The sequence below is a fragment of the Liolophura sinensis genome, chromosome 10, assembly GCF_032854445.1.
Source record: "Liolophura sinensis isolate JHLJ2023 chromosome 10, CUHK_Ljap_v2, whole genome shotgun sequence".
NCBI classification, from domain to species: Eukaryota; Metazoa; Mollusca; class Polyplacophora; order Chitonida; family Chitonidae; genus Liolophura; species Liolophura sinensis.
The window spans coordinates 760,738-783,208 of record NC_088304.1 but is presented as its reverse complement, the minus strand read 5'-3'; the positions used below and the strand labels follow the sequence as shown (position 1 = coordinate 783,208).

Below are 22,471 nucleotides of genomic sequence, written 5' to 3'. Positions count from 1 at the left end.
AGTTCAAGGGTAGGCCTGATTAATTGTAATAATCATAAAGGTGAAAACTTTTGAATTTGAAGGCAATTAACATGTTCGTTTGATTTTCAACTCTTAGTAAGGTCAGTATTATGCAGGTAATAATAGGTGAATAAATCCAGTTGTGTCTTCAACTCAACCCTGTACTACCGCAGGCTGTGTAAGTCCCTATTGTATGCAATCTTGTTATAAAACTGTGATTGATATCCAAATTGTGTGATTGATATCCAAATTGTGTGATTGATATCCAAATTGAGGAGAAATCTTCATGTTACATCTATGGCCATTTTGCTGAATGGATCATTAGTTATTAAAGTCTTAACATTGACAATAAGATCTAAAGATAAGATTCTGTTCGATCATAGCGCATTCTATGTTCAAGTTAATGACTGACTTTTGCATGTTCAACTCTAGGTTCAGTCAGCATCAGGAATTTGTTTATTTTATTTAATGATTGCATTTTTATGCCTTGCTGAAGAATATGTAACTTACTGCAAGTAGTATACGACTGTGCCAAGCAAATATGGCGAGAGGAAACCTCTGAGATCTGGCCTGGGGAAACTCACTGAGGGCTTTGTGTAGAGGGTTTGTAACTGGCCTGGGGAAACTCACTGAGGGCTTTGTGTAGAAGGTTTGTAACTGGCCTAGGGAAATCCACTGAGGGCTTTGTGTAGAAGGTTTGTAACTGGCCTGGGGAATCCACTGAGGACTTTGTGTAGAAGGTTTGTAACTGGCCTGGGGAAACTCACTGAGGGCTTTGTGTAGAGGGTTTGTAACTGGCCTGGGGAAACTCACTGAGGGCTTTGTGTAGAAGGTTTGTAACTGGCCTGGGGAAACTCACTGAGGGCTTTGTGTAGAAGGTTTGTAACTGGTCTGGGGAAACTCACTGAGGGCTTTGTGTAGAAGGTTTGTAACTGGCCTGGGGAAACTCACTGAGGGCTTTGTGTAGAAGGTTTATAACTGGCCTGGGGAAATGCACTGAGGGCTTTGTGTAGAAGGTTTGTAACTGGCCTGGGGAAACTCACTGAGGGCTTTGTGTAGAAGGTTTGTAACTGGCCTGGGGAATCCACTGAGGACTTTGTGTAGAAGGTTTGTAACTGGCCTGGGGAAACCCACTGAGGGCTTTGTGTAGAAGGTTTGTAACTGGCCTGGGGAAACTCACTGAGGGCTTTGTGTAGAAGGTTTGTAACTGGCCTAGGGAAATCCACTGAGGGCTTTGTGTAGAAGGTTTGTAACTGGCCTGGGGAAATCCACTGAGGGCTTTGTGTAGAAGGTTTGTAACTGACCAGCGGAAACTCACTGAGGGCTTTGTGTAGAAGGTTTGTAACTGGCCTGGGGAAACTCACTGAGGGCTTTGTGTATAAAGTTTGTACCTGGCCTGGGGAAATCCACTGAGGGCTTTGTGTATAAAGTTTGTACCTGGCCTGGGGAAATGCACTGAGGGCTTTGTGTAGAAGGTTTGTAACTGGCCCGGTGAAACCCACCGTGGGCTTTGTTTAGATAGTTTGTAGGCCTGGAAGTTTTTGGTGATTATTGTACCTGGCCTGGAGAATCTCATTGTGGGCTTTGTGTAGAAGGTTTGTACCTGGCCAGGAGAAACTCACTGGGGGCTTTGTGTAGAAAGTTTGTAGGCCTGGAAGTTTTTGGTGATTATTGTACCTGGCCTGGGGAAACCCACTGGGGGGCTTTGAAAAGAAATTTTGTACCTGGTCTGGAGAAACTCACTGAGAGCTTTGTGTAGAAGGTTTGTAACTGGCCCGGTGAAACCCACTGGGGGCTTTGTGTTGAAAGTTTGTACCTGGTCTGGAGTAACCCACTGGGGGCTTTGTGTAGAAAGTTTGTAGGCCTGGAAGTTTTTGGTGATTATTGTACCTGGCCTGGGGAAACCCACTGTGGGCTTTGTGTAGAAAGTTTGTACCTGGCCTGGAGAACCCACTGGGGGGCTTGGCATAGAAAGTTTGTAGACCTGGAAGTTTTTGATGAGTATTTGCCACACCAGTGTCATATGTACATATGATCCACATGTATAACTCAGTTATATGAGACTATATCATAAAGCATGAAATCAAATAACATATTGGAAAGACTGGTTCATAAAATATCAATAAATCATTTGATCAGAGCTCTAGATATTGTGGTTTACAGTTTGCTCATGTTCTCCTTTTTGAGCCAATCTGTCCCAGCCCCCCCCCCCCTCCCCCTTCCCACCAACATGCAATTTTTAATCTTGCAGTGTTTGTATTTAATTGCATTACAAATAGCGGGCATCATCGAAAATCATCACACGTCATCTAATTGTAAACATGTTCACCAGTGGCAATATTTGTATATAACTGCCCTGAGGAAGCTGGTGACATCTTGATTATATAGATTACAGGTGAAATAAGATGTACATTGTTGACTTATCAGTTGTTAACTCAACCATGTACGATAGAGCATGCTCCAAGGCAGCATGCAAGGCCGCCACGCTTCAGTGAATATCTGTGGCATTATTAGCTATACTATCATTTATCTATCTAGCAGACGATTTCATAATCATTTGAGCAGGAAGAGTTTTTTCGACTTTTCATAGACATTTTTTTCACCTTAAGACTTCTTTGCAATGCCTTTCATGAAATTTCATGCATTGATTCACAAATTTATTTTAACACTGCTCAGAAATGACATTTTCTAACAAATTTTATCAGCAGATGCTGCAGGATTAAAATTGATAACAGCCGTCAATTTGGTTTAATCTTAGTACATCTAAATTAAATAAGAAGTACATGTACAAGTATTAATTGATGACAACGTATCAGTTGGGTGTCAGACTTTATAATTGCCTCCAGGGATACACTGCAGAATTACTATTTCTTAGGTTTATAGGAGTTATGTGGTAACGTATACATGTAAGCTATGTTTGTAAGATTATGCAACTCACTTTATCACTTTATTGAAGTGTTTTACATCATATGCGAGAATATTTCACTGTCTGGAAGTGGCAGTCAGGTTTATTGCTGGAGATATATATCATGCAACTTAAAGACTTACATGTAGGTCATAAACTGTAAGTCCATCAAATGCCAAACTCATAACAGGAAAGAGCTCAAATTGTAGTCAGTGCATTGTTCTGCAGTAAAGAATCTGTGTACTAATTTTTAATTTTCTAGAGAAAAGCATTTGATTTGTAGCTGTGTTTGAATTTTTGACAAGAGCCGTAAGACATTTGATCAATACGAACCCTGATCCAGGTGTTGGATTGAGCATACATGTACGCTTGTACCTCAGACAAGCCTTGATCGTGAAGTAAAGCCCAGCGCTCACGGGCAACTTAAGTACCTTGGAACTGGCTATTTAGGTGCCATGACTGAGTATCCTTGAAAAGCCAAGCCTGTGACACAGAGATCGTGATGTACAGCCCAGCACACATGTGTCACTTTAGTACCTTGAACTTGTTGAAAAACGCCTATTTACATGCTTGCTGTGACTGAATTTGTAAGGTTCAGTGTTCAGCATCTGGCTGAGATTGTAAGGCTCAGAGTTCAGCATCTGGCTGAGATTGTAAGGCTCAGAGTTCAGCATCTGGCTGAGGTTGTAAGGCTCAGTGTTCAGCATCTGGCTGAGATTGTAAGGCTCAGTGTTCAGCATCTGGCCGAGATTGTAAGGCTCAGTGTTCAACATCTGGCTGAGATTGTAAGGCTCAGAGTTCAGCATCTGGCTGAGATTGTAAGGCTCAGAGTTCAGCATCTGGCTGAGATTGTAAGGCTCAGAGTTCAGCATCTGGCTGAGATTGTAAGGCTCAGAGTTCAGCATCTGGCTGAGATTGTAAGGCTCAGTGTTCAGCATCTGGCTGAGATTGTAAGGCTCAGAGTTCAGCATCTGGCTGAGATTGTAAGGCTCAGAGTTCAGCATCTGGCTGAGATTGTAAGGCTCAGAGTTCAGCATCTGGCTGAGATTGTAAGGCTCAGTGTTCAGCATCTGGCTGAGATTGTAAGGCTCAGAGTTCAGCATCTGGCTGAGATTGTAAGGCTCAGAGTTCAGCATCTGGCTGAGATTGTAAGGCTCAGAGTTCAGCATCTGGCTGAGATTGTAAGGCTCAGAGTTCAGTATGTTTAAGTATTCAAACTGTTTTCAAGAAAAGGATTAATCATTCTGGAAAATGGTTTAAGCAAAACTGAAATATTGACCCATGCATCCCGTTGTATCTTCTGTTGGAGTTTTCACAGTACTCTACTTTGTGAAGCTTATCAGTGGAAATGGAAATATTGTTAAGTACGATGTTAAAACCCAAGCATACATACATGTACATACATAGGTGTACCTTTTATATACATTGTATATCTGTATATACCTCTGTAAGCTAATCTTCTTACATCACAACCATCTTCATACTACCTGTAACAATTACGCACACTAAGAAACACCTTGTTGGCCACTATGCAACCTTAGTAAGGCACTTGTTACTGCAGCTTAGACATCAGAATAATAAACCCTGCATTTATCTGCTCCATTTCGGTTTCTGTGTGCTGATTACGTTTTCAGGCATAGGATTACAGTTACACGTGCAGACTTCAGGGAGTGCAAGGGGTGTATTTATAGCATTGATTTACGGGGTCTTCAGCCCCCTTTTCAGGTTTAATCTGTTATATCAGTAGAGGTAAGGGTCATGCATGGTGCAGACTGAATTTAAAATGTTGTGTACAGATAAAGATATTGAGTATAAAGACATTGTATATGTAAAGGGTCTTGTATAGAAAACTTTAGAAAGCTTAGAGATAAAAGAAGACTTGCATGTATATAGTGTATAGTATTACTACCACTGGTAGGTATGTCTTAATTTACGATGCCAGAGGGCAGCCCGGTGATCCAGACCATCAGTGATGCATGTGGGTTAAAGGATAACATTTGGTTTTTATTTCTGATTATTCCATTTATGATCTGGCCTATCGCTTAAAGGTACGATAAAACTTCTCAACATAAAAAATGGCTTTAAATTCCAGCATACTGAAAGCCCCTGCATGTGTGTGTGTGTGTGGAGGGGGTGGGGTGGGGTGGGGTGGGGTGGGGGACGCTGGTAAGAAGATATGCATGAAATAGATGGGTTCTAAAGAGATACAAAATATGCCTCCAAAATGAGAAAAAAAAAGAAAAGAAATTTTACCTTTGCATAATTGTCTGCATTTGTTAAAAAAAAAGTTCACAATCTTTGTTTTGGAGTACTGGTATCGTTTAATGTGTCTTTTGAGATCTGACCAGTTGGAGGAATTGATGGTTGTGCATCATTGAACCTCAAGACATATTCTGTTACATGTATGTAGAACTCCATGAATCAGGCAAACCCAGTAACTTGACAAGCATGAACGACAGTTAAGGTTAGATACACCATGCAGTATGTATCAGGCGTGTGTTAAACATTGAACCTCAAAACATATTCTGTTACATGTATGTACAACTCCATGAATCAGGCAAACCCAGTAACTTGACAAACATGAACGACAGTTTAGGTTAGATACACCATGCTGTATGTATCAGGCGTGTGTTAAACATTGAACCTCAAAACATATTCTGTTACATGTATGTACAACTCCATGAATCAGGCAAACCCAGTAACTTGACAAACATGAACGACAGTTTAGGTTAGATACACCATGCAGTATGTATCAGGCGTGTGTTAAACATTGAACCTCAAAACATATTCTGTTACATGTATGTACAACTCCATGAATCAGGCAAACCCAGTAACTTGACAAACATGAACGACAGTTTAGGTTAGATACACCATGCAGTATGTATCAGGCGTGTGTTAAACATTGAACCTCAAGACATTTTCTGTTACATGTATATACAACTCCATGAATCAGGCAAACCCAGTAACTTGACAAACATGAACGACAGTTAAGGTTAGATACACCATGCAGTATGTATCAGGCGTGTGTTAAACATTGAACCTCAAGACATATTCTGTTACATGTATGTAGAACTCCATGAATCAGGCAAACCCAGTAACTTGACAAACATGAACGACAGTTTAGGTTAGATACACCATGCAGTATGTATCAGGTGTGTGTTAAACATTGAACCTCAAAACATATTCTGTTACATGTATGTACAACTCCATGAATCAGGCAAACCCAGTAACTTGACAAACATGAACGACAGTTTAGGTTAGATACACCATGCAGTATGTATCAGGCTTGTGTTAAACATTGAACCTCAAAACATATTCTATTACATGTATGTACAACTCCATGAATCAGGCAAACCCAGTAACTTGACAAACATGAACGACAGTTTAGGTTAGATACACCATGCAGTATGTATCAGGTGTGTGTTAAACATTGAACCTCAAGACATTTTCTGTTACATGTATATACAACTCCATGAATCAGGCAAACCCAGTAACTTGACAAACATGAACGACAGTTAAGGTTAGATACACCATGCAGTATGTATCAGGCGTGTGTTAAACATTGAACCTCAAGACATCTTCTGTTACATGTATGTACAACTCCATGAATCAGGCAAACCCAGTAACTTGACAAACATGAACGACAGTTTAGGTTAGATACACCATGCAGTATGTATCAGGTGTGTGTTAAACATTGAACCTCAAGACATCTTCTGTTACATGTATATACAACTCCATGAATCAGGCAAACCCAGTAACTTGACAAACATGAACGACAGTTTAGGTTAGATACACCATGCAGTATGTGTCAGGCGTGTGTTATACATTGAACCTCAAAACATATTCTATTACATGTATGTACAACTCCATGAATCAGGCAAACCCAGTAACTTGACAAACATGAACGACAGTTAAGGTTAGATACACCATGCAGTATGTATCAGGTGTGTGTTAAACATTGAACCTCAAGACATATTCTGTTACATGTATGTACAACTCCATGAATCAGGCAAACCCAGTAACTTGACAAACATGAACGACAGTTTAGGTTAGATACACCATGCAGTATGTATCAGGCTTGTGTTAAACATTGAACCTCAAAACATATTCTATTACATGTATGTACAACTCCATGAATCAGGCAAACCCAGTAACTTGACAAACATGAACGACAGTTTAGGTTAGATACACCATGCTGTATGTATCAGGCGTGTGTTAAACATTGAACCTCAAAACATATTCTGTTACATGTATGTACAACTCCATGAATCAGGCAAACCCAGTAACTTGACAAACATGAACGACAGTTAAGGTTAGATACACCATGCTGTATGTATCAGGTGTGTGTTAAACATTGAACCTCAAGACATCTTCTGTTACATGTATGTACAACTCCATGAATCAGGCAAACCCAGTAACTTGACAAACATGAACGACAGTTAAGGTTAGATACACCATGCAGTATGTATCAGGCGTGTGTTAAACTAATCATATAGGCTACTTGTGGTGATTAGTACATGTATTAAGCTAAACATAGGCTACATGTAGCAATTAGTATGTGTATTAAACTAAACATATAGGCTACTTGTGGTGATTGGTGTGTGTATTAAACTAAACATAGGGCCTACATGAAGCAATTAGTATGTGTATTAAACTAAACATATAGTTTAGTTTATGTATACTACATGTTTATGTATGCTACATGTAGCAATTAGTACTTGTAGCGTATTATAATTTGTTGACAGTATGCTGTCATGTTTATGATCACCTTTACATGGCCGTGCTCAGAACTGATGGTAATAATTACCGAGAGCGTGTCAGAGTTTCATTGTGACTTTGTGACTGTGCATGCAAACTTGGCGATGGTGTTAAAAGTGCATCATGCTTTAATAGACTACAGTCTCTAACCTGTAGGCTTACAGAGTATTAGATGTGTGTGTGTGTGTATGTGTGTGTGTGTGTGTCTGTATGCCTGTGTGTGTGTCTGTGTGTGTGTGTCTGTGTGTGTGTGTGTGTGTGTCTGTGTGTGTGTGTGTGTGTGTGTGTGTGTGTGTCTGTGTGTGTGTGTGTGTCTGTATGCCTGTGTGTGTGTGTGTGTGTGTGTGTGTGTGTCTGTGTGTGTGTGTGTGTGTCTGTGTGTGTGTGTGTGTGTGTGTGTATGCGTGTGTGTGTGTGTGTGTGTGTGTGTCTGTGTGTGTGTGTGTGTGTCTGTGTGTGTGTGTGTGTGTCTGTGTCTGTGTCTGTGTCTGTGTGTGTGTGTGTGTATGTGTGTGTCTGTGTCTGTGTGTGTCTGTGTGTATGTGTGTGTCTGTGTGTGTGTGTGTCTGTGTGTGCGCCCGTGCGTTGGATTTAATGTTTTACTATCTGGCTTAGTTTGGAGCATTAAATGTGTACTGCAGTTAATATGGCGTTAGTATGCACTACATGTAGCTGTATATTCACGCACATATGTAAAATAGACAAAGTACATTGTGGATGTTTAGTATGTAATGCAAATATATGTATACATGTATGTATATATACAAAGCTCTGTATTAATATATGCGTGCATGTTGAACTTTACATTTCATTTCCATCACAAACTGAACCTTGTCACCCAGAGAAATGCTTGGATTTCATCTGTGGTGAAGTGTATTGAAAGAAATCTAAAATTGTGAAAGCAAAATAAGATGAACAGCAGTGCTCATATAGACATGACCAGAAGTCATTTTAAACACACATTCTGTGTATGTGAATATTCGTAATTATGTGATAATGTTTCACTGAATTATTCTGAAGGGTATAATTTTTTGTAATAGTTTAATATCCTGACACACAACGATGTTAATGTGGCACTATTTAGTAGATAGCAATTCTGGTATTTAGACCCATACCATATACTGTAGTACTGATAGGCCCGGGGGAAGGGTTAGCTTGGGAATCCCTGCCCGCCTGCCCGTGGTTTAATTGCCTTTTGTGCACTTATGGATATAATTGTGGCAAAAGATTGTCCATAGAAAGATTACAGTTTCCAAACAAAGAACATGCTTTTACGTAGGAAAACTGGTATTTTCGGAACATGCCTTGTCCACATAAAACCAGGAAATCACTGAACATTGATAATTTTAAAAGAATTGTTTGTTTTAAGCTTCTGTTCACAAATGTTTCAGTGTATGCCCTCTTGTCTTATTCATTGTTAATTCCAAACTCACTGGTACAGACTATTATGATCATACATTGTTACAGATCTGTATGGAAGATGGTTACATGTAAATATGGTATCTTATTTATTCATATTTGTTGCCCATGAGAGTAGCCCATTACACTGGTCTATTGGGAGTGACAAAAAGTTAACTTAGCTATCATGTTGATTTGACAGAGCCTGTTTTTGAAATATTGTTAATTAAGTCAAGTATTTTGATATATATGTAGGTGTAAATACTAGTAGTATTAAACATTGATGTATGTCGGTAATATACATACATGTATGCCTTTTTATCCCCCTTACCACCCACCACCCCACCCACCCACCCACCCACCCAAAAACATGAATTATTACTGTAATAATTTTATATTATAAAAGCTGTAAATAATCATTTTAAAACAGATGTATACAGGCATTCATATAATAGCTGTATGTAAAGTTTAGACAATAAAAATAAAAGACAATAAAAATTTTGTCCCCAAAAAACCTTGCCCACACAATTGCAACCACAGGTGTGATGAGTATGTTTACAACTGACTGATTAGTAGCTGATTCCTATGCTCGGTCAAGTGTGACTGCAGTATCACACCCTTCCTCCTCGTTCATCCATGTCGCACTTCCTCCATCGCGAGAACTTTTCATTAATATTTATACCGCATCTCATCAACACATGCTCTGATTTATTTCTCTCATGAATTTGCTCATTATTGACTTGATACTGAGGTATTAATGCTGATGTCGCGTGGTCATAGCCTTAGGAGGAAACAGGGTTATGTCATTCAGGTAAATTACCTAAAATTTTGTCCACATTACACATTTTGCCAGAGTCGGAGAATTCTGTTAATCATAGAAAGTTGTTTAGAGGTTTGTTTGGGAAGATGGGGTGATACCCTGCTGGGAATATGTACATTTCAGCACAAAAGTGATATTTTCAGACAGTTTTTTTGCCTCTATAAAATAAAGTTTTTGTACGAAATTTTGGTTCATCTACCATAGTGGTATATGTAAGTGCAGGATGAAAGGGATTTATTTTCCATAATTGACGTGTACAGTATGTGTCTGTAGAAATACAGAACAGGGAGAGGGAATTAACATGATTGAAGGGTGGAGAAATACGGAACAGGGAGAGGGAATTAACACGATTGAAGGGTGAAGAAATACAGAACAGGGAGAGGGAATTAACACGATTGAATGGTGAAGAAATACAGAACAGGGAGAGGGAATTAACGCGATTGAAGGGTGAAGAAATACAGAACAGGGAGAGGGAATTAACACGATTGAAGGGTGGAGAAATACAGAACAGGGAGAGGGAATGAACGCGATTGAAGGGTGGAGAAATACAGAACAGGGAGAGGGAATGAACGCGATTGAAGGGTGGAGAAATACAGAACAGGGAGAGGAAATGAACACGACTGAAGGGTGAAGAAATACAGAACAGGGAGAGGAAATGAACACGATTGAACGGTGAAGAAATACAGAACAGGGAGAGGGAATTAACATGATTGAAGGGTGAAGAAATACAGAACAGGGAGAGGAAATGAACACGATTGAAGGGTGAAGAAATACAGAACAGGGAGAGGGAATGAACACGATTGAAGGGTGAAGAAATACAGAACAGGGAGAGGGAATTAACACGATTGAAGGGTGAAGAAATACAGAACAGGGAGAGGGAATTAACGAGATTGAAGGGTGGAGAAATACAGAACAGGGAGAGGGAATTAACGAGATTGAAGGGTGGAGAAATACAGATCAGGGAGAGGGAATTAACGTGATTGAAGGGTGGAGAAATACAGAACAGGGAGAGGGAATTAACACGATTGAAGGGTGGAGAAATACAGAACAGGGAGAGGGAATTAACGAGATTGAAGGGTGGAGAAATACAGATCAGGGAGAGGGAATTAACGAGATTGAAGGGTGGAGAAATACAGAACAGGGAGAGGGAATTAACACGATTGAAGGGTGGAGAAATACAGATCAGGGAGAGGGAATTAATGCGATTGAAGGGTGGAGAAATACAGATCAGGGAGAGGGAATTAACGTGATTGAAGGGTGGAGAAATACAGAACAGGGAGAGGAAATGAACACGATTGAAGGGTGAAGAAATACAGAACAGGGAGAGGAAATGAACACGATTGAAGGGTGAAGAAATACAGAACAGGGAGAGGGAATTAATGCGATTGAAGGGTGAAGAAATACAGAACAGGGAGAGGAAATGAACACGATTGAAGGGTGGAGAAATACAGAACAGGGAGAGGAAATGAACATGATTGAAGGGTGAAGAAATACAGAACAGGGAGAGGGAATGAACACGATTGAAGGGTGGAGAAATACAGAACAGGGAGAGGGAATTAACGCTATTGAAGGGTGAAGAAATACAGAACAGGGAGAGGGAATGAACACCATTGAAGGGTGGAGAAATACTGAATACTGTATCTGCTTGTCATAACGCAGCATCATGTTTTTGTAAATCCATCACCTTTTGAAGAGGAGTCCACCTGATTTGAATCAGACATCAGAAACTTACTGCACGTCAAGTCATGAAGCCTCGGGTCAGTAACCACTTGTACAAGTATTACTACACGTGAATTCATGAAGCCTCGGGTCAGTAACCACTTGTACAAGTATTACTGCACGTCAAGTCATGAAGGCTCGGGGTCAGTAACCACTTGTACAAGTTTTACTGCACGTGAATTCATGAAGCCTTGGGTCAGTAACTACTTTTGCAAGTTTTACTGCACGTGAATTCATGAAGCCTCGGGTCAGTAACCACTTGTACAAGTATTACTGCACGTGAAGTCATTAAGCCTCGGGTCAGTAACTACTTGTACAAGTATTACTGCACGTGAAGTCATGAAGCCTCGGGTCAGTAACTACTTGTACAAGTATTACTGCACGTGAAGTCATGAAGCCTCGGGTCAGTAACTACTTGTACAAGTATTGCTATACATAAAGTCATGAAGCCTCGGGTCACTAACTACTTGTACAAGTATTACTACACGTGAATTCATGAAGCCTCGGGTCAGTAACTACTTGTACAAGTATTACTACACGTCAAGTCATGAAGCCTCGGGTCAGTAACCACTTGTACAAGTATTACTACACGTCAATTCTTGAAGCCTCGGGTCAGTAACCACTTGTACAAGTATTACTACACGTCAAGTCATGAAGCCTCGGGTCAGTAACCACTTGTACAAGTATTACTACACGTCAAGTCATGAAGTCTCGGGTCAGTAACCACTTGTATTTTTGATGGTGTCAGGGATTATTAGATTCCCAGCTCTTACTGCCTGTGGGATCAGGGTGACAGTAAGTGACTGACGATGCTCACATTTGTACAGTCTATGACATGCCTTAAAGACCAGTTGCCTTTTGGCACTATGGAACACAATTCTGTACACATGGTGTAAAAGTCCCCACTATTGTTCTCAATGTACGAATATACAGGCATTAGGCTATAGTTAATCAAATCAATCAATCCATAGATCGTCGCTGGCCTAGTGATCTGTAGAGTGCCTCATAAAGATCACACAGGACATTGTGGCCAGCCTTGACCAGTGAGGTTTGCAAGAATTCATTTATTTGTTACTGGATGGACTGGCTCCATTTTTATCTCACTTAATTGTATGGTACAGGGATCAGAGGAATCTCAACAATACGACCAGTATATTTTATCTCACTTGATTGTGTGGTACAGGGATCAGAGGAATCTCAACAATAAGAATAGTATGTTTTATCTCACTTGATTGTGTGGTACAGAGATCAGAGGAATCTCAACAATTATAACAGTATGTTTTATCTCACTTGATTGTGTGGTACAGGGATCAGAGGAATCTCAACAATAAGAATAGTATGTTTTATCTCACTTGACTGTGTGGTACAGGGATCAGAGGAATCTCAACAATAACAACAATATGTTTTATCTCACTTGATTGTGTGGTACAGAGATCAGAGGAATCTCAACAATAACAACAGTATGTTTTATCTCACTTGATTGTGTGGTACAGGGATCAGAGGAATCTCAACAATAAGAACAATATGTTTTATCTCACTTGATTGTGTGGTACAGGGATCAGAGGAATCTCAACAATAAGAACAATATGTTTTATCTCACTTGATTGTGTGGTACAGGGATCAGAGGAATCTTAACAATAACAACAGTACGTTTTATCTCACTTGATTGTGTGGTACAGAGATCAGAGAAATCTCAACAATAAGAACAGTACGTTTTATCTCACTTAATTGTGTGGTACAGGGATCAGAGGAATCTCAACAATAAGACCAGTATGTTTTATCTCACTTGATTGTATGGTACAGAGATCAGAGGAATCTCAACAATAACAACAGTATGTTTTATCTCACTTGATTGTATGGTACAGGGATCAGAGGAATCTCAACAATACGACCAGTATATTTTATCTCACTTGATTGTGTGGTACAGGGATCAGAGGAATCTCAACAATAAGAATAGTATGTTTTATCTCACTTGATTGTGTGGTACAGAGATCAGAGGAATCTCAACAATTATAACAGTATGTTTTATCTCACTTGATTGTGTGGTACAGGGATCAGAGGAATCTCAACAATAAGAATAGTATGTTTTATCTCACTTGACTGTGTGGTACAGGGATCAGAGGAATCTCAACAATAACAACAATATGTTTTATCTCACTTGATTGTGTGGTACAGAGATCAGAGGAATCTCAACAATAACAACAGTATGTTTTATCTCACTTGATTGTGTGGTACAGGGATCAGAGGAATCTCAACAATAAGAACAATATGTTTTATCTCACTTGATTGTATGGTACAGAGATCAGAGGAATCTCAACAATAAGAACAGTATGTTTTATCTCACTTGATTGTATGGTACAGGGATCAGAGGAATCTCAGCAATAAGATCAGTATGCTTTATCTCACTTAATTGTATGGTACAGAGATCAGAGGAATCTCAACAATAAGAACAATATGTTTTATCTCACTTGATTGTATGGTACAGGGATCAGAGGAATCTCAACAATACGACCAGTATATTTTATCTCACTTGATTGTGTGGTACAGGGATCAGAGGAATCTCAACAATAACAACAGTATGTTTTATCTCACTTGATTGTGTGGTACAGGGATCAGAGGAATCTCAACAATAACAACAGTATGTTTTATCTCACTTGATTGTGTGGTACAGGGATCAGAGGAATCTCAACAATAAGAACAATATGTTTTATCTCACTTGATTGTATGGTACAGGGATCAGAGGAATCTCAACAATAACAACAGTATGTTTTATCTCACTTGATTGTATGGTACAGAGATCAGAGAAATCTCAACAATAAGAACAATATGTTTTATCTCACTTGATTGTATGGTACAGGGATCAGAGGAATCTCAACAATAAGAACAGTATGTTTTATCTCACTTAATTGTGTGGTACAGGGATGAGAGGAATCTCATCAATAAGACCAGTATGTTTTATCTCACTTGATTGTGTGGTACAGGGATCAGAGGATTCTCAACAATAAGACCAGTATGTTTTATCTCACTTGATTGTATGGTACAGAGATCAGAGGAATCTCAACAATAACAACAGTATGTTTTATCTCACTTGATTGTGTGGTACAGAGATCAGAGGAATCTCAACAATAAGAACAGTATGTTTTATCTCACTTGATTGTGTGGTACAGAGATCAGAGGAATCTCAGCAACAAGAACAGTATGTTTTGATTACAGAAATCAAATTGTTTCATCTGTCAAAGAATATTTCTCCTGATCTAGCAAGAATTTGTGTTTGCTTCAGTGTTAAATGGCCTGTTTCCTTCAGTATTGACTGGCGTGTTTCCTTCAGTATTAATTGGCCTGTTTCCCCTCAGTGTTAACTGGTATGTTTCCTTCAGTGTTAACTGGCCTGTTTCCCTCACTGTTAACTGGCCTGTTTCCTTCAGTGTTAACTGGCCTGTTTCCCTCAGTGTTAATGGGCCTGTTTCCTTCAGTGTTAACTGGCCTGTTTCCTTCAGTGTTAACTGGCCTGTTTCTTTCACCCATGACCGGTAGATCCAGGATCAATCCTTGGTCGAGTCACACCTAAGACTTTAAAAGAGGAAGTTGTAACTTCCTCGCTTGGCGTTCAGCATGAAGGGGATAGTGCAACGACTGGTTGACCCGTATCAGTATAATGGCTCGGGCGGGGCGGCTTACTTGCCTTCGGTAAGTCGTCTCAGTGATGCAGCACTAAATAAAAGAGCGGTGGAAATCCGTCCTGCAACAAGGAGGCACATTACACGTGCATGCACCCTAATGATTCCTTCGTCGTCATATGACTGAAAAATTGTTGAGTATGACGTTAAACCCCAAGCACTCACTCACTCACTCTTTCACCCATTGACCGCTGTTATATAGAGAAGATTTTCTTATATATCATATATTCTATAAAAAACCAACAAATAAGTACATGAACTAAAATTTGCTCATTTTTCCTGATTGTGAGATTTCTGTTGATTACAGAAAGGTGATTTATGGTTAGTTTGGATGGTAAGATGGTATCCCAGCACCTAAAATAATGTTTTATCACATTTATTTGCTTCTAAAAACGCACTTTTGTGGGTGACATTGATGGTTTTATACATGTATATGACAACTGTATCGTCCTTGTTAGTGGTACAGTCCTTGTTAGTGGTACAGTCCTTGTTGGTGGTACAGGTGTATAAGATTAAACCAGATGACATAACAATACAGACAGTTAACAACTGATTTTAATATAGTTTTAACAGTGCATACATTTGTCCTTCTTAGTGGTACAGTCCTTGTTGGTGGTACAGTCCTTGTTAGTGGTACAGGTGTATAAGATTAAACCAGATGACATAACAATACAGACAGTTAACAACTGATTTTAATACAGTTTTAACAATACATACTCTTATCCTTGTTAGTGGTACAGTCCTTGTTAGTGGTACAGGTGTATAAGATTAAACCAGATGACATAACAATACAGACAATTAACAACTGATTTTAATACAGTTTTAACAATACATACTCTTGTCCTTGTTAGTGGTACAGTCCTTGTTAGTGGTACAGGTGTATAAGATTAAACCAGATGACATAACAATACAGACAATTAACAACTCATTTTAATAGAGTTTTAACAATACATACTCTTATCCTTGTTAGTGGTACAGTCCTTGTTAGTGGTACAGTGGCACAGTCCTTGTTAGTGGTACAGTGGTACAGTCCTTGTTAGTGGTACAGGTGGATAACATTAAACCAGATGACATAACAATGCAGACGATTAACTACTCATTTTGCTACAATTTTAATAACATATACACAGGCAGCTGTGTTTATGAATTCTGATATTTTAGCCATAACTGTGCTCTAAATCTTCTGTTGTGTGAATTAGGCCGTGTACTTACATACATGTACATAAGCTCCACATGCTGGGCAGTGAATGTTTCAATAATGCAAAGGTATAGATCCATCCATCAGTACCTGTGTTGACACATAGAGAGAAGAATGATTTATTTACTCTGCCTGTTTTACCTGCTTGTATGACATTTCCTTGAGTGTACCTGTACCGAGACACCTGTTTTGACTTCATGGTATTCAGGTGTTAAGGAAGTATTTACCTGTACAAATGCCCTTTAGGATTGGCCAGGTATTTGTTGTTTGAAATTTCAATCTGTACCTGTGAGTTCTCCAATTTGGAGTTGGAGGTTTGTGTACGTCGATCTTGGTGCTTTTGCACATTTTGACATTTGATTACCTGTCGGTGTATATGTAGGTTTGTGTGATCACCTGTTGGTGTATATGTAGGTTTATGTGATTACCTGTTGGTGTATATGTAGGTTTGTGTGATTACCTGTCGGTGTATATGTAGGTTTGTGTGATTACCTGTCTGTGTATATGTAGGTTTGTGTGATTACCTGTCGGTGTATATAGGTTTGTGTGATCACCTGTTGGTGTATATGTAGGTTTATGTGATTACCTGTCAGTGTATATGTAGGTTTGTGTGATCACCTGTCGATGTATATAGGTTTGTGTGATCACCTGTCGGTGTATATGTAGGTTTGTGTGATTACCTGTCGGTGTATATGTAGGTTTATGTGATTACCTGTCGGTGTATATAGGTTTGTGTGATCACCTGTCTGTGTATATGTAGGTTTGTGTGATTACCTGTCGGTGTATATAGGTTTGTGTGATCACCTGTCAGTGTATATAGGTTTGTGTGATTACCTGTCGGTGTATATGTAGGTTTGTGTGATTACCTGTCGGTGTATATGTAGGTTTGTGTGATTACCTGTCTGTGTATATGTAGGTTTATGTGATTACCTGTCGGTGTATATGTAGGTTTGTGTGATTACCTGTCTGTGTATATGTAGGTTTGTGTGATCACCTGTCGGTGTATATGTAGGTTTGTGTGATCACCTGTCAGTGTATATGTAGGTTTGTGTGATTACCTGTCAGTGTATATAGGTTTGTGTGATTACCTGTCTGTGTATATGTAGGTTTGTGTGATTACCTGTCTGTGTATATGTAGGTTTGTGTGATTACCTGTCGGTGTATATAGGTTTGTGTGATCACCTGTCAGTGTATATAGGTTTGTGTGATCACCTGTCGGTGTATATGTAGGTTTGTGTGATTACCTGTCGGTGTATATGTAGGTTTGTGTGATTACCTGTCTGTGTATATGTAGGTTTGTGTGATCACCTGTCGGTGTATATGTAGGTTTGTGTGATCACCTGTCAGTGTATATAGGTTTGTGTGATCACCAGTCGGTGTATATAGGTTTGTGTGATTACCTGTCGGTGTATATGTAGGTTTGTGTGATTACCTGTCGGTGTATATGTAGGTTTGTGTGATTACCTGTCTGTGTATATGTAGGTTTATGTGATTACCTGTCTGTGTATATGTAGGTTTGTGTGATCACCTGTCAGTGTATATAGGTTTGTGTGATTACCTGTCTGTGTATATGTAGGTTTATGTGATTACCTGTCTGTGTATATGTAGGTTTGTGTGATCACCTGTCAGTGTATATAGGTTTGTGTGATCACCTGTCTGTGTATATGTAGGTTTGTGTGATCACCTGTCTGTGTATATGTGGGTTTGTGTGATTACCTGTGAGTTTGCAGACACATCCTATTATGCACCTGTTTGATGCCATTGAGGTATAAATCAAATCAGATTAATTTACCCAACAGTATTCCAGTATAGTGCATTTGTACATGTAGTAATATTCCATACTGGACCGCTTTGATGGCCTAGTTGTTAGAATGTCCAAATCTTGATGGTACCTCGTCTGGTTAAGGTCTGTCACATGTGATTGTAGATCAAGGAGATGGTACCTACAAAGGCAACGTATCCATCTTTGTCTCACTAAACTTGTGAAATGTGCAGCTGAGAACAGTTTTATATTGATCACATCTATGGCAGTCTGTATACATTTCTGTTGTAAACTTGAATTTTATCTTGACCTCCAGCTTACATGTTTGCGGTCAATCAGTGAAAATTGCTGAGCCGTCTAAATGTTTAGTGACACCACATGGGTGAATGTCAGCATGCCATGTGAACATTGCTAATGGTGACTGCAGTGTAAACGTTACTAATGGTGACCGGCAGTGTGAATGTTGCTAATGGTGACTGGCAGTGTAAACGTTGCTAATGGTAATGTGCAATGTGAATGTTGCTGATAGTGACGTGAAATGTGAATGCTGCTTATGGTGACCAGCAATATGAATGTTGCTAATGGTGACTGGCAATGTGAACACTGCTAATGGTGACGGGCAATGTGAACACTGCTAATGGTGACGGGCAATGTGAACACTGCTAATGGTGACGGGCAATGTGAACACTGCTAATGGTGACGGGCAATGTGAACACTGCTAATGGTGATGGGCAATGTGAACACTGCTAATGGTGACGGGCAATGTGAACACTGCTAATGGTGACGGGCAATGTGAACACTGCTAATGGTGACGGGCAATGTGAACACTGCTAATGGTGATGGGCAATGTGAACACTGCTAATGGTGACGGGCAATGTGAACGGTGATGGGCAATGTGAACACTGCTAATGGTGACAGGCAGTGTGAACATTGCTGTTGGTGATATGCAATAGGAAACATATATTCTGCACAATCGCCATAACGTTTAAAGATAAGCAAACATGGAAGTTGTATAATAAATGTGTTCATAGCTTTGAGCATGTGGGTTCTCCACAAGGACTGGGACGTGATGAGTGATGAAATGCTGACTTTTGCTAGTTTCTAAAGTTTCAACTACCCCTCAATGAAACTATCAAATTTGAAGGTTATTTCCTGATTCCTTACCTAAAATCTTATTCAGGGCCCAGCTATCTTGCCTGGGCTAAATTAGGTTTATTTTCACCTCCAGTACTCTAGACACGTGACAAAAGAGAGTGCTGATGATTGGCTCAAAGGTGATGTGACATCATTTCAGAACTATAAATTCAGGCAAACGGTACAATTTGCTGTGGACTCGTGCGTATGCCGGTGAGTGATACATGTGTATATATGAACATTCTGATTTAGTACTAAAAGGCCTGTAATAACGAATGGTGCAGCCAGCTTGTGATGTGGCCTGTAATAACGAATGGTGCAGCCAGCTTGTGATGTGGCCTGTAATAACGAATGGTGCAGCCAGCTTGTGATGTGGCCTGTAATAACGAATGGTGCAGCCAGCTTGTGATGTGGCCTGTAATAACGAATGGTGCAGCCAGCTTGTGATGTGTCATCTAGCCACAGGTACATGTATATCTACCTGCAGCTGCTAAGCCATCCACGTGTACCTTGAGTATAATCTGTGGTAATGAGAATAACCTGGCCAGGTGTCTGGATGCTCTATGTGAACTAGGTAGCAGCCGGGTGACCTAGAACCAGGAAACTAACATCTGTCTCATAGATCTGGTAATTTAAGAGTCTTGTGTCAGCTGAAAGTCTGCAACCTGTTAGGCAACTTTTCTGTCATATGTTGTATGTATCCATCCAAAGGGTGTTTGTTTTTGTTTTGTCATATTTGACAAGTTGTAAGTGAAGTAAATGAGGAACAGGTTAAGAAGAGTACTATTTCTTTCAGTAATAAAGCCTGAGCAAGGCTGCCCTAAAATGTGGAAAAAATGGAGAAAATATATGAGATCCAAGCTCATTTCTGGAAGCTGGTAAATTGAGGAATGTTAGGCTGTCTTACATACCCGTGTGAGGTAGATCCTGAATTGCATGTGGCTTAGGTTTTCTTATCACAAAATAAGATAAGATCTTCATGTACCAGTTGTATGATATGTGCATGTGTATGCCAGAACATTCAGAGAAGCATCTGTATGGAGTGCTTATTGTTTGCTTTCTTGGGAACTCATGTCACCTTATATGTATATACATATGTTTTTCTACATTATATGTCTGTGTGCTCAGGTAACAATTTAGATAAACCATCTTTGTGCAGTTGAACACCTACTTTCCTTAGGCCGAGGACCTTAGCCTTAGGTCTACCATGCCGCTAGGCTGAAGAATATGGTTCTGTTGTGGAGAGAGTATTTAACACCAGTCATTTGACCAGGGATGGGACATGACTTTCCCAAAACTTTGTTTTTCATATTTCTCATAAATGCTTACGTAAATTATGCTCTGTACAGTTAAAGGTCCATGTTGGATGGCCGGATGTTTGTGAAAAGTTACGAAAAATTGAAATCGTAAAGTTCTGGGATGATCGGCCAAGACTTGTAGTATTCTGACCATAAGACTGAGTGAGTGAGTGCTTGGGGGTTTAACGTCATACTTAACAACTTTTCAGTCATCTGATGATAAAGAACCACAAGATTCCCTTTGCTTATATACCTACATCTACATGCATACTGGTACGCAGGAATGTCTGCCAGCTGATGATTGTGGATTTGTCCTGGGCTCTGCCCGGCTTTCTCCCACCATAATGCTGGTTACTGTCGTATCAGTGAAATATTCTTCAGTACTGGTACAGCGTGAAACACCGGTCACACATACAAAATACAAGTATGCTCCAAGTGTCATGAGCAAGAAAGTACACTTGTAGACATACTACAGCGTTACTGCCAGGGCTTATGCACATATAGAGTATGTGTCAATAGCAAGGGGTGAAATGGATGCATGTCGGAAACTCAGCTATTGTGGCCCAAGCTTTTGAATTACTGTACACTTATCAATTATTCTAATTCCTCTTCCCACCCTCTTTTGAAAACTGTCAATATAGTTTTTTTTATAACAAGAAAGTGACATTTCATTCAAAAGTGCCAGGTGGAGAAAAAAACCAGGAAGAAACTGTTTTTCATCAGTATGAATAGATTCATTGTTGCGAATTGCTGAATTTCACTCTGTATTTATTACCCGGTTAGTGGAGGAGGTATTTATCACCCCGTTAGTGGAGGAGGTTCTGTCATTCCATGTGGTTGTAGGTTCCCTCAAATCTGCTTTCCTTATTGCTGGCAGACGTGGTGTACAGTAGTCGTAACTTCCAGGTATGCAGCAGATTTCACTCTAATACGTATCAGTATCCTTAAAGAATATATATAGATTCATAGTATGTAACTTCAGCAAATTTGACTACTGTAGAAATCAGTTACTTTAATCAGGAATTTATTTAAAAAAGTTGTTTAAAAAAATATTTTGAAGTCCATTTGTACTTTAGCCTACTTTACTTATGGCTGTCAAACATTGTGTACTCACAACATCTGCAATGAGGAATATGTATAAGTTTAACAGATTTGACGCTTACAGGTATCAGATATCCAAACGAGGATAAGAAAAACAATGTGTTAGAGGAATATTACTCTAATCTACAGGTGGGATCATTCTCCAATTTTGTTCCCCCCAGCTTATGAGGACGCTCAGTTTTTGTATGACATGAGAAAGCGAGAAGTGTACGGGTTTGAACTTTGATTCAGGAGACTGTTTAACATGTCTAAACAATTATAGATCTGTGCGTCCCGGTAAAAGAGAAAGTAAACTTAGCGCAGCTTGTTGTGTCATGGTGCCCTGCAGATGTGTTTACAACTGAACGATGAACAAGGATAGCAGACAGGTGAAGGTGTCTGATCCTCTACATTACATACATCCCCAGACTGAACTTAAGCCCTGTAGGGACATGCTGGGGGGGGGGGGGGGGGGGATGAGGGGGGAGGCTGGTGGAGAGTTGATGAACTTTAGCTTCTTGGAAAAGAAAAACTTGTGTTTTGTTTTTTATTGTTTGACGAAAAAAGAAAGCATTTGCTACAAAAAGCATTTAGTTGATTTTGTGCCAGTTGTCATTAAGTCTGTAAGGTGTTTTTCTGATACATAACTTTTTCACACAGACAACCTGAAGGAGAAATTTCACAGAATGGAAATATACATGTAGAACAATTGTAACACGTGT

General features: G+C 39.7%; 2 protein-coding genes across 2 annotated transcripts in view; one reads left to right on the top strand and one right to left on the bottom strand.

The window, feature by feature from the left end:
• LOC135477189 (unconventional myosin-Ic-like) overlaps positions 1–22,471 on the top strand; it is a 118,468-nt gene that overhangs the window by 18,788 nt on the left and 77,209 nt on the right. The window lies entirely within an intron of this gene.
• On the bottom strand, positions 3,436–4,074 carry LOC135476340 (uncharacterized). Its single transcript, XM_064756339.1, has one exon. The coding sequence runs from the start codon at positions 4,072–4,074 to the stop codon at positions 3,436–3,438; it is 639 nt and encodes a 212-aa protein (XP_064612409.1).